Here is a 13284-nt window from a genome sequence, read left to right as displayed (position 1 = left end):
TTTTTTTTTTTAAAGATATTTGTTAGAGGAAATATCTTCCTATAGCTCTGTTAAGGAAGAACAGAATATAAAATCATGTAACAAGTGACAGTCTGTGAAAAAGAAGCATCTGATAAAATTGGTCTGAACGATCATTACAAGCATTTCCTGCAATTTATTAAGGCTTTGTAGATACGTTAAATCATTAATAAAGCAGAAACAGAACAATGCTGTCATGTTCAATCTCCCATTATTCAAATGGAATGGAATTTTTTCCACCAAAAGTCTTAAAAGGTAAATAATTTTTTTTCCCCCTGGAGATTCCATTTTAGCATGACTTTGGCTCATCCTGGAGTAAAAATAGAAATCCACTCAGCTCAAGGACAGAATAATTTTCTGTGAAGACCTACTGGTTCCAATTTGGGTACCACCTGGATGTGGGGAGAAGCCACTGCTTGCCAACTGTATCAATTTTGGATAAATGCATCTAATGATGACACTTCTGGGATTGAAAAAGATGCTAGAATATTTGTGTCTAAGAAGGTGTGTGGCCCATTCAACTGTGCCGGACCTTAAGTCAATAATCAGTCTATGGATTACAGACAATGATGAAGAATGCAAATTCCAGATGGCAAGTTTCTTCTTTCTACAGGCACGTGGCTTTTTAAAAAATGCCCCACAGGCAATTGGTTTTTATTTCACCATTTCATTTAGATTTTTTGGACATTTGACCTTGAACACAAAAATCAGGTACTTACTAAGTGCAGTTTTCAGAAAGTTTAATCCAGAAATTCAATTTTATGTTATTGCCTTTAATTAAGATAAGCAGAGGATGGTACTTCAAAAGTTTGATGTTTTTTTTTCTTTTAAAATCACTCCAAATTATTTCCACTTATGCTACAACAAATGAAAGTATACTGTTTAAATCATGTGTGACAGTCAACTTAAACCTTTTGTACCTGAAACCTTCAAAAGTATTAAGGATGTCAATATTCCCTAACTTAATTTTTTCCCCCTCAGACTTTCTGTGTATTTACAATCTAATCATGAGGGGGGAAAATCACATCAAGATATAGTATCCATGGATAAGGGACACATAATAATATAGATATTACCCGCTTTTCGGAAGTTTGTGTCACGCCACTGTGTTTTTACAAAAGACTTACAGTAGACCTGTTTTCAGTAACTGAAGGAAATCCAAAGAGGATTTTTGCTTTTATGAGAAAAAGCAAAAAGTGAAAATAGTGTCCAGCGTCTGTTCTTCAGGCAGCCTTACAGTGGGCAGCGTGCACCCTGACCAGCAAGGGCAGCACTGCTTTTACTACTAGTGTTATTTTAGATTGTATGTGCTGTTTGGTATGACTTAGTAGGTTATTTTGGGGGTCTAGGAACACTAAGGATTCTTTTCATATGAATTAATAATAATATTTTAATCCCCACTGGAGGATAAATAATTGAGTGTGGAGGGGGGGGAGGGGGAGAGAGAGAGAGAGAGAGAGAGCGAGAGAGAGAGAGAGAGAGAGAGAGAGAGAAGCATTGACTAGTTGCCTACCATGTGCACCCTGACCAATGACTGAACCCGCAACTTTTTGGTGTGCAGGACGACACTCTGACCAACTGATCCACCCGGCCAGGGCAGGGCTGTTTTCTTACTGGCTTTAATTTGGGAGGGGGGGCTGGGGGAACATTAAAATTGTTTTTTTCTTTAATCCTCTTTTGGGGGAGCATAACTTGTTAGAAAAATCACTGATAGAGACATTAGTTTTTCTTTCTATCTGTTTACACATCCATCTACAAAGATGCCTCCTTAGTGTGAGGCTTTAAGATGATCCCCTAGCTCCTCCAATGAAAAAACATGGCCCTCTAAGAGGTTATTTTGATTCTTCTCAACCCATTATACAGATTGGCTACCACTGCAGAAATGTGCGTAAAAGAAGCCTTTAAAAATTACATTCCCTCACAGGGCTCCACTTCCCAGCAAAGAGGAACAGTATACTTCCCCCTAGGCCCATTTTCTACCTTTCCAACTTTCTCTTTTATCCCTAGCAGCGACTCCTGAGTCACAGAAGACACCAGTCAGGAACCACTTGGGAAGCTACTGCTTCATGAAGAATCCATAGCAGTATCTGCCAAGAGGATTCTTGGAAAGAACATGTTTATCCTAAAGAAATGCAACTTGATGAGCGAGTGTTGGTTATCACGGGGAAGACGATCTGTGGCTGGAAGCACACCCCCCACCATTCGGAATACACCACATCTGCTTTGCCTTTAGGTAGTAGGACCGGCCCTGACCATCACAGCTGGATATTATAGCATCAGAGATTTTTGTGAAGTTTCTAAACTTCGCTGGAATTCAGCAATATAATAACATGATCCCATGAAAATGTCCCTGGTTTTGAAGTGTTAAAAATAAAAGCAGATGCTTCCCTGCGTGTTGGACATCCTTCCTGTGCAATACCGAGGCTTGGATGTTTATGCTATCAACTGCCACCAGGAATTCTTGGCCTTGCAGTGGCAAGTCCCCTGGTGACAGCAGTGATAAATAATGATGCAGTTCAAGTACTTCATCTGGGCTTCAGATGACTCAAATTATACCACAGAAGGCTTGAATTTTCCACTTATGATCACTCGACTCACTCTTTATTTAACTAGGATAAAATGACTTGGACTTTTTGGTTGTTATTGCTAGGTCCTCTGATCATTCATCTTAATATATGTGTTGGCTTCTAAATGCAAGGTCGTCTTAGACATATTTACTAAACTTTAAAAGCAACTTAAACAATATTACTTTAAAAACTCAGGTTCTATAATCAAACAAGACCTTACCCGTGCCAAGCAGTCACTTGATTGGAAGTCTGTCTTCCCCGATTTTGAGAAGTGGCGTTTGTCATTGCTTGTGGGCAGAGGAGCATCTGTTTTTGGAACTCTGTGCTCTGTTCCTTTGTCCACTTCTGACCTGTCTAGATGGGATCCAGCCACCTCCTTGAGCGAATCTGGGCCATTTTCTAGCTCAAAGGCATGACCATTGCCAAGTTCACGGTCTGGGCCATTGTCCAGCTCAGAGATGGGGTCATTGTCCAGCTCACAGCCAGTGCTGCTCTTGGATTCTTCAGTGGCCTTGTGGGTAGAAGGCCTGGAAATGACTCCAAACTTCCTTGTTCTTTTCCCCTTTTTCACAGTTCGATCACCCAGCTCCAAGGTAGGCGTCTCTCCTGGTTCAGAGCTGTTGCTACTGTTGCCATTATAAGGAGAATGGACTTTGTGCTTGAAGCGACGCAGCATGATCAAGTAGATAAAACCGCCATTCCAGCACTGCTCAGCCAGGTAACTGCAGCAGACAGAAAGGTGCAGTTAAAACCCTTGAAATATCCCTTGTGAATGATGCGGCGAGCTGGTGCGTTCAAAGGCCCACAGAGGACCCGTGATTATAAACCAGCCAACAGACTGAGGTACTGAGCTCCCCAAAGAGACTTAACACTCATTTCATTCTTTTAATCTATATAATTGTTGATGCTAAAAATGACTCTAAAACAAACCAGAAAAGCCGAATGAACTAGAAATTACCAATGAAAGTACCCTAGGAAAGGTAATCAGAGAAGGATTTTCCTATTAACTGAGCCAATCCTAACATACCATTAAAAAAAAAAAAAATCCTCCACTCAGCAATTTCTTGCATCAGAATTATTCTAGCCTCCCATTCACACAGTTCTGCTGTAATAACTCTGCAAGTCCCCAAGGTAAAGACTGGGCAAAATAGGTTTGGGGAAATGTAAAGTTTTGCTCTTAGGATCAAAAAAATCCACTGCACAACAGCCACCTCTGCCTCCCAGCAGTAAAAGTGAGAAGACAACGGGCGGGGGGAGGGCAGTGGTGTCGGCTGGGCTGGTGTGAAGATGCAGCTGGAAATGAGCGCTGCCCCACGTGTCCCGGATTAAAGGAGTGTCGGCTCATTTCTGGGTAACGGTGCTACGCTGCGTTGTTCCCAGCACACACGGAGTGTCATTCCCAGGCCGGGCATCACATTAAAAGGAACGCCGACAAAGCGCACACCTGCACAGACATAGGGTGACCAGGACAGAAACAGGCTGTGGAAGCTGTGTGAACCAGGAGTAATGGGAGGAAAGAGGGACCCTTAACTTGAGAAAAACAAGCGCCAGGCTCAGTTGTTTTGCCATGTATTTCACGGCCGCCAAACACTCAGAAGCAGGAAATAATATAAATGAGATAATGCACGTGAAGCCCGGCACACAATACTTCTCCAGGCCTGAAAAGAATAACAAGAAAATAGAACATCAAATAAGATGAGTAATTAGGGGTGATCAGACCAGATCGTTAAAGCTTCAGCAAAGAAAATACTTGGTCAAGGTCAGGAAACCAGGCTGGGATGGCCCTTCCACCCATGCCACCCAAGATAAGGAAGCGCGACCCCCAGATGAACCCAGGGGTTCGCCACTGGGGTCTCGCCACTTTCTACACATCGCCAGTTCCCAAGACAACAACATCAACAACCAACTCCTAAATGAGTCAGATCTGCCCCTCGTCTTCATGCGCCCACCAAGAGAAGGCCTTCATCTTCATTAAGTGAAAACAATTTTTCCAAGCATACCAAGCCAGCGTTGCTCCCTCCGGGCCTGGAAACCAGACCTGAAAACCAGACCTGAGAGCCGGAGCGAGCAGCGTATGGGAAGGGGGCCAGGTGGTAAGGAGAGGCAACCAGCTGTGTTTAATACTAAGTTCTGGGCCAAGAGGCACATATTCCTCATACCTAATGCAATGACAGGGACCGTCTAACTGAAAAAGAGAACAATTCTGAGCGTGCCATGCAGTAATGTAAACAAAACAGAAGGGCCTTTAAACGTCAATGGAAGCTAATACAAACTCTGATCCTGGGCTATAAACTATGGTAATGAATGCACACATAAAACCCAAGTAGATAAAAGATACTGTATTTAAGACTCAGGTTGTTCTGTAAAATACAGTGGGATGAAGAGGTATAAAGCCCAGTCCACTCGAGTACAAAAAATGAAAATTAAAACTGGTTTTCAGCATAACTTTTCTACAACGTTTAGGTTTGTATTTCCTTGGATTGTTGTGGTTTCTTTTTTCATAATGGAAAAATTCTTACAAAGGTATAAAATCCTAACAGCGGTTAGCCAGGTTGTAAGGGTTTCTTTGAGCAAACCACTACTGTGAATACAATGCACAGGCTCAGACATTATGAATAACAGTGTGCAGTAGGAAAAACAGGAACAGGTTGAGGGTTAGATACCCAAAGTTCTGCCTTTGGCCCAACTGTGTAAAACAATGGTAATTTCCCCAAATTTCCATCACCTGATGAATATATGGACAAAATGTGGTATATCCAGGTGATGGAATATTATTTGGCGATAAAAAGGAAAAAGTATCTGCTACAACTTGGGTGAAGCGTAGAAACATCATGCTAAGTGAAAGATCCCACACCATCTATATGATTCCACTTCTGGGCCATGCCCAGAATCCACAGAGCAAATCCACAGAGATGGAAAGTAAATTAGTGGTTGCCACGTTGCAGGGGGAGGGGAAAATCATGACTGACTGCTAATAGGTACAGGCATTTTTGGGTGGCGATGGAAATGTTCTGGAATTAGAGAGTGGTGATGACTATACAAGATAGTGAATGTACCCACTTCAAAATGGTGAATTTTCTGTTTAATTGAGGTATAATTAAATTATACCTCAATTAAAGAAAAGGATAGCAAATAAAATAATACTGGCCAAGTTTTGAGTTCATTTTTTGAGTAGGAACTCCCTAAGAAGCATTTACAGAAGAGGAAACGGAGGCTCAGAAACATCGCTCCACTTGCCCAGGTTCACCTAACTGCTGAGCGGGCGGCCCAGGCCCGTCTGCCGGCCAAGCCCCGTCTGCCGGCCAAGCCCCTGCCTTGTTCTCCGGGCAGCTCTGCTTCTTCAGTTGTTACCTTCCCAGCACTGCAGTTCCCTCATCTGCACAACGAGGCACTACAGCAGGTCACCTGAGTTGCTTTTGCATTTTAATAATTGCGGGTGCCACTGTTCTAGGACAACTTCTAGGGGTGAGAGGAGCAAGCCGTCTCAACAACCCTGATCCTGTGTCCAGGACAAAACATCACCTTGGGGGGAAAAAATCAACAAAAAATTTCCTTTCATGTCCAAGTCATCCTGGGCCTGTTGGACATTTCCCAACAACCTGAAAAGATTTCACCTGGAGGGGGCAGTTCCTTTAAAAATAGTTTTGGGACTCTACCTTTTGTACTAAAACTGAACAGCTTGAGGGGTTGTACCGCAGGGACCTTCTTGTCAGTACCCAAAAGGTTGGCCCATGGATTCAGAACAGAAGCTCCTGAATATCTTTCCCATCATTGCTTTCATGGAAGCTCCGAGAACTTGACAGGTTCCATGACTGAGAGTACTTTATCCCCTCCTGCAGAGTCCACGCTCAGCAAAACTACAAAGCAAGAGGAGTTTATCTTCAGTTCGGCACCATCTCCCTATTGTCTCTCCCCTGGCTTCCTAGCAATAAATAAGACCCTGACGCCTTCAGGGAACTGTATGACAGGTTATTTTATTCCTTCCTGGACACAGAATTTTCTAAGGTCATCCCAAAGACAAAGAGTAATGAATGAATTATGGACACTTGAGCAAGTTGGTGAGGAAGAGGCTTTTGGGCAGAGGGTAATTTTCTTGTAATTCTTTGAATCACCTTAAATGCCATGGCCCCGCATTCCCTACCTGTGTTGAAGTAACTTTCCTAACTTTTCCAGCACCTTCCTGGCTAATTCATACTTCCAAATCCCTTTTTCTTCTGTTCAGGAGAATTCTTATCCACCATTAGAATCTGTTAATTTCAAATCAACATTTGAGAAAGAAGAAATGGAATATAATCCCATGACTTAGAAAAAAGAAAAGGTCTCCTATTCATGATCAATGGGTAAAATCAGAAGCTTTTCTACCATATGATTATTGTTTGATTTCTTCCAGAAATGTCAACCTGTCCTCTGGCAATGTAAAATTATTAATTTAACAAGTATTTGATTTTCACTATCCCAGGATGGCCTTAAGATAAACGAAAAAAGACTAGCATATCCAGAAATGACGTTCCAAATTCTAGCTTAGAACCTCCATCCCTGCCCTGCACCTTTCTGAAATGTGTGTGGTTCTTCATGTCACTTGGACTTTGTGGGCATCTTTTTAGAACAGATCCCTCCCTCCTTCCCTTCTCTCAAACAGAGTGCTTTATGCAAAGAACACTTCGAGTACCTCTTCTGTTTCCTGAAGCTCTGTTATAATTCTGAGGTCTGGGCCCTCTGGGGTTGGCAGGTGAGATTGGGCGCTTGGAAAACTGAAGTCTGGAGTTTGAAGAACAAGAAAACAGGGAGGTAGGAGCTAAGAGAGGGGCAATGACAGGTATTGGAAGGCCAAAGACACACATTTTTTACCCATGCCCTGATTCCATCAAAAGAGGGCTTGAGGGAGCTGTAAAAGTTTGACATCCTGGACTGGTTTGCCAAAGTCTGTGGAAGGAGCAATCTCCAGGTACCTTTGAGAATCGCCTTGGGCATTCAGCCATCAGGTACTGATGCCTGGCACACGGTGTGCACCAACAAAGGGGTGCTCCCGCCGAGCTGACCCACGAGTGTACATCTGTGTGTAACTGAGGGGAACCTGGGTCACCACCACTGGGCACTGGCCTGTCTGCAATGCCATGAAAACATGATGTAACTCAGAGAACACATGACAGAAGCCTGGAACTCAGACTTTTTGCCAAAGCAGACACTCAGCTGAGTATGTCAGGCTCCCAGCAGACAATAGGAGAATAAACACTGACTGCAAGAAGATGTTTATAGGCAATTATTCTGACGGAGCCTGAATTTTATGGAGTGGGGCCAGCTGCTAAGAGCCACCTGGTCTAACACACGGGATGGAGATCCATCCTTCTTGCCTGTGATCTTCTCCTGCCTAAGCAGTGAAGGGAGGCTGGGAAGCTGTTTGTGGTCATCTGAAAACCTGCTAAGCCGAATGAACCCAGAGGCCTGCCTGAGGTTGTGTGTGAATCTGCCGGTTCCCAGAGAACAATGCATTGAGAGGAAGTGTTAAATATACACAGATTAATTTCCCAGTGAAGTCTTGGCTGGGAAACAGAAGGCGGCAAGTGTGGACAGCTCTGTACAAGGGGACGGGAAGATGAAAGTCATTATTTCTTGGAGTCATTTAGGAACCTGGTTCCCGAAAGGCAGTTTCTCTCAGGCGCTGCCTCCCAGCCACACTGAATTTCGGAGATGCTTCCTCCAGATTCCACAGAATCTCTCTTTGGGAGACTCTGAAAGTGGACGCTTTTAGGCTGAAAGCGAATCGTCCCACGCCTTTGCTAGCACAGTGAGGGAGAACATCAGCCCTCATTAGGTGGAAGAGGAAGGGGCGCAGGCTCCAAGGAGGCATTGAAACTAGGTCAGAGGCAAGGCTTAGAGTAGAAATAAACTAGAAATAAACTAGAACACTTTCCAACTGCTGCTTGCAGGAATGCTATGGATGCAGCCAATTTTTACTTCTTGCCTCCTTTGTTCAGCACAAGTGGCTGAGGTTCAGCAACTCTCTCCTCCTCTCCCTTATCTGGAGTCCAGACTAGAGAATATAAATAAATCTATATGTTTTATTATAAAATGTGTATTTATTATTTTTTTATTATAAAATTGGGATGGGGGTACACGAGTTGAGAGCAAAGAATCAGGGTCAATATTCTGGCCTATAATACAATATTAGCCATTCAAACCCCACCTGAATTATCAGCTACCAAAACTTGTTGCTATCACTGAACAATAGTGAAATTTAAAGCGTGCCCACCTGTGTACCAGCACAGGGCCCACATTGCCCCCAGGGAGCTGAGCTTGGAGAAGCAGTGCAAGTAATGTTAATACTCTGGCTACTGCTATTTCCATGAATAATAAACTGTCTTCTCATCTCTGATCCAAGAGCCTCGTGTCTTCTGCCAGCATCCGTGAAACCGTGGCAGGCTAAGTTGTGAGCTTACCAGTAGAGTGAAATCATAGTTCTTGACACATACCTCAGGACAATACACAGAATAACTCAGTTTATAATTGGCCTTGTTCCCCTACATTAAACTTATACGAGGAGTTCAATGATATATTATTCTTTACACAAGTCACTTAGAAATATCATTTTGCATCCTACATCAAACCAATACTGAGAATAAATCTCTAAGGCAGAATCAAAGAGAGGTGTACTTGAATGGAGGGGAGCGAGAAAGAAGGTGGGTGCTCTACCGTTCGATTCCATGAACGGTGATAATTCAGCGTGTCGGCCTCGAAGGCAGCAGCTACGCGTGTGTCCGTCAGCATTAACTGTGCCTCCCTCTGTCTCGTCCCTGCTCAGATTCTATCTCCTGCCACCACAGGCTGTGACATCTGTCCATGCTGGAGCAGCGCTGGCTCTCTTTCTGATTTCGGCTAAGAGCTCCTGGATGTAAAGGGGTGGAGGTGAGGGGTGGGGGGAACATGCCAGAAAAACAGTGGGTAAAAAGCAGCCAAATTGTATGACCGATGGAAAAAAATATTTTGACTTCCGTGCAACGGGCTATCACTGGTTTTCATATTTATCTTAAGAGTGCACATCTCAGACTAACAAGATTGGTTGAAATTCACAACTCTCATAGCAAAGAATCTGCACAGGAGGATATACTGCGTGTGATCAACCCCAGCACAATTTAACAGGAAGGAAACAGAAGTGTGGCCTTTTATCCTATGGCAGTACATTTACATGAAGTTTCACTTTTTATCAAAGGTTTTCATGCACCTCATTTCTGCATGAATCAATAAAAGCTTTTTAAAAGTAGCTAATGTGCCTTTTGGAAATAGGAATCCAGAAGCTAAATTAAGTAAACATGTCTGATCAATGATGAAACTGACCTTATAAAACACACTGTGGAGATACCAGCCCTTGAAAGAGAACCTCTAGACTTCCATTTGCAAATGATTGCATTTCTTTATTAAATTGCTGTGAGTGAAGCAGAGGTGTTGTGTGTGTGTGTGTGTGTGTTTAAATGATGATATGAAATCAACCTGCAGTCTATATGGAATCAGATTAGAACTCCAGCCACACGGCTCTGCTAACTCACCCTGATGATGTTGGTCACATTTTCCCAGGGAGCAAAGGGGCGCTGGTAAAGTCAGATTTCTCCAGACGTGAATGAGTCAACCTCACCTCATCAGAGGACTAATGAGCATCACACAGCGCACCTGGGAACTCACTTCACTTTTTTTCTCATGACATAATGCTATTTTTTTGTTTACAAAATTACTATTTGCTCATTACCAACTCATGTGTTCATTCATTCATTCAACCAAATAGTTATTACTTTTTGTAAATCCTCACCTGAGGATACATTTAATGATTTTTAGAAAGAAAGTCAGGGGGAGAGAGAGAGAGAAATGCTGATGTAAGAAACATCAATTGGTTGCTTCCTGTACGTACCCCAACCAGGGATCAAACCCACAACTTATGTACGTGCCTGACTGGGAATCAAACCCAAAACCTTTTGGTGTAGGAAATGATGCTCCAATCAACTGAGCCCCCTGGCCAGGGGCAACAAAAAATTAGTGAATTATCAACTATATGCCAAACCCTATATCAGGCTTTGGGGGGTACAGCAGTGAACAAAACAATTCCCGTCTTTGTGGAGCTTACAATACAGCAGGGTAGAATAGGTGACAAACAAGAGACCGATTAAAATTAGCGTCCAACTGTGTAGTAAGTTGGAAGATGAGAGGTGCTATGGAAAGTAGAAGACCCTGACCCGGAGAAGAGGCCTCCGCGTGCCAGGAGTTGGAAGAGCTGGGCTGGACTCTGAAGTGCCGTGGCTGTGGCGGCAACACTGGAAGAGCACAGGGAGCAGACGCTTGAAGATGAAAATGTTGGCCATGCAGCTGCCTGGAGGAACATTCCAGACAGAGGGGAAGCCAGTGCAAAAGTGGTAAACTGGAAGCCTGTCTGGTGCGTTTTGATGACTAGCAAGGAGGCCTTTGTGGCTGGACAGTGAAGCACGGATAGGAGTCATAGGGAGGGCATGAGGTAGGAAGAGGTAACAGAGACCACATTTATGCAAGAACTGGCCAGCTGTTGTCAAGCTACGAGCCACTGAGTTTTGAGCAGAGGAGTGACGTGATATGTTATGTAGTATGTTTTGAAATAATCCCTGTTGCTGTGTTGAGAATTGGGCAAGGGTAGATGGAGGGAGACCAGAGAGACAATCATCTTAGGAAATTCCAGGGAGCTCAGTGTGGAGCAGCTGTAGAGATGGTAAGAAATGGCGTGAATTGTGATCAGTTTTGAAGGCAGAGTCAGCAGCTTTTGCTTTTGGATCAGATACAGGGTGAGAGAGAGACGTCAAGCACAGTGTCCAGGTGTTTGGCTTCAGCAACTGGAAGGATGCGGCCCCATCACCTGAGGCCAGTAGAGCCGCCTTTGGGGGTTGGCACTTTTTGATTCGGAATGCAGAGATCTATTCCGGAGTTAGGTTTTGGACGTGTTAAGTTGGAGACCCTTGTGTGGTTGTTGTGTGGGCAGTTAGAGACCTGAATCTGGATTTGGGGGCAGGGGCCTAGTCTGTGGACAGAAATCCGAGGGGTGTCAGAACACTGATGGCATGCATCTAAAGCCCCCTGAGGATAAATTTCTTTAGGCGAACTTTCTGGGCCCAAAGTCCTTGTGCAGTCAAAAGTGTTTTTCACATGTGCTTTACAAGTGTTTCCTATGTGCTTTCAATCTTGCCTCCAGAACGGGGGCAACAATTTAGAATCCCACCCGTTGCGTCTTACCAAATCATTTGTTCCTCATGTCATAGTTTGCAAGTCAGTAAGACAAGTGAGGTCAAATTCTTAGGAGCCATTTGCCTTATTTACAAACTGCCTTTGTCAAGGCGGCCCTGTCCCCTCACACATGGGCACAGCGGCTGGTGCATATTCTGCATTGCAAAAAATGGTCAATGAGAAGATCCCTTCTATGTAAAAAGGTTCTTTTTAAAAACAACTTTATTGAGGCATGTTTTACCTACCCGTTTCCAATGGGTAATTCAGTGATTTTTAGGAAATTTACCAAGTGGCGCAGCCAACACCATTCATTGGTTTCAGAATATCTTTATCGCCCCAGTAAGACACCTCCTGCCCATTGCCAGTCAATGAATGCCCTTTCCCCTCCTGACCACCACTTTCTGTCCCTACAGGTCTGCCTCTGCCTCTGCTGGACATTTCATATAAATGGAATCATACCACTCATGGTCTTTCCTGTCTTGCTTTTTAAAAATATATTTTTATGGAATTTACTGGAGTGTCATTGGTTAATAAAATGATACAGGTTTCAAGGGTACAATTCCATAACACACTGTCTTACTTCTTAAAAGCAACTTCTTCTTGGTTGGTCCTTATTCACCAGTCTTTAGTTCCTTTTGCATCCTCTTGTCATTTACCTCCTATGGAACGTGATTCATATAAACATGCTTTAAAATTTTACTTATTATTTTGAGAGAGAGGGGAAGGGAGAGAGAGAGGGAGAGAAATATCGACTGGTTGCCCCTTGCATGCACCACGACCAGAGACCAAACTCACAACCCAGGCATGTGCCCTGCCTGGGATTCAAACTGGTGACCTTTTGCTTTGCGGGATGACTCTCAACCCATTGAGCCACACCAGTCAGGGCCAAACATGCTCTTTTGGTATCTTTCTTGCTTTCCTCCGATCACACCCGATTATCCTGAGGAGATAGCTCTCACGATTCTGCTAGCATCTCACCGATCCCCTCCCCTCGCAGTATACCACCGTTCCTTCCGGCTCAGGCTCTGGATACCCAGGGAGCCCCTTTACCTCCAAGGCCCCTCAGGTGACCTCACGAGGCATTCTTTTCTAGTTGTTCTCTCGATTCTTCCCACTGTTCCAATATCATCTTAAACCAACTCTATTTCAAAAGGAGATCTTTCCTCATTAACACGAACCAGGCAACAGTTCCAAACACCATGTTAATATAAGAGTGTATAATATGCAGCATATGCTAATGTACTCACATCACTGTGCACTCCTATGAGCTACGTTTTCATTTTTTAGTTTCTCCTTGCTATTTTTGTCCAGGACAGAATATCAGCATCTGCTGGACCCAAAGTTCCCCCTGTGCTTTGCCTAGGTTGGCGCTAATGAAGCTTCTCTGTCCCTCCCCGATGGCCTGCTCCCCGGCCAGCCAAAGATATTTAATTCACATCCCAGAGGCCTTTGCCGTGATTTGCCTCTG

General features: G+C 43.8%; 1 protein-coding gene across 1 annotated transcript in view; it reads right to left on the bottom strand.

The window, feature by feature from the left end:
- Nucleotides 1-13284, bottom strand: part of PDZD2 (PDZ domain containing 2) — a 203250-nt gene that overhangs the window by 79942 nt on the left and 110024 nt on the right. The window contains exons 2-3 of the mRNA XM_054583993.1: nucleotides 3018-3307; nucleotides 2806-2935 (exon numbers count right to left, since the gene is read on the bottom strand). Coding sequence (XP_054439968.1) covers nucleotides 2806-2935; nucleotides 3018-3307 — 420 coding nt within the window. The remainder of the gene's footprint in view (nucleotides 1-2805; nucleotides 2936-3017; nucleotides 3308-13284) is intronic.

This window comes from Pteronotus mesoamericanus, unplaced genomic scaffold (assembly GCF_021234165.1).
Source record: "Pteronotus mesoamericanus isolate MK-2021 breed Mesoamerican mustached bat unplaced genomic scaffold, CSHL_Meso_final contig_75, whole genome shotgun sequence".
Classification (NCBI taxonomy): Eukaryota; Metazoa; Chordata; class Mammalia; order Chiroptera; family Mormoopidae; genus Pteronotus; species Pteronotus mesoamericanus.
This window is presented reverse-complemented; position numbering and strand designations above follow the sequence as displayed.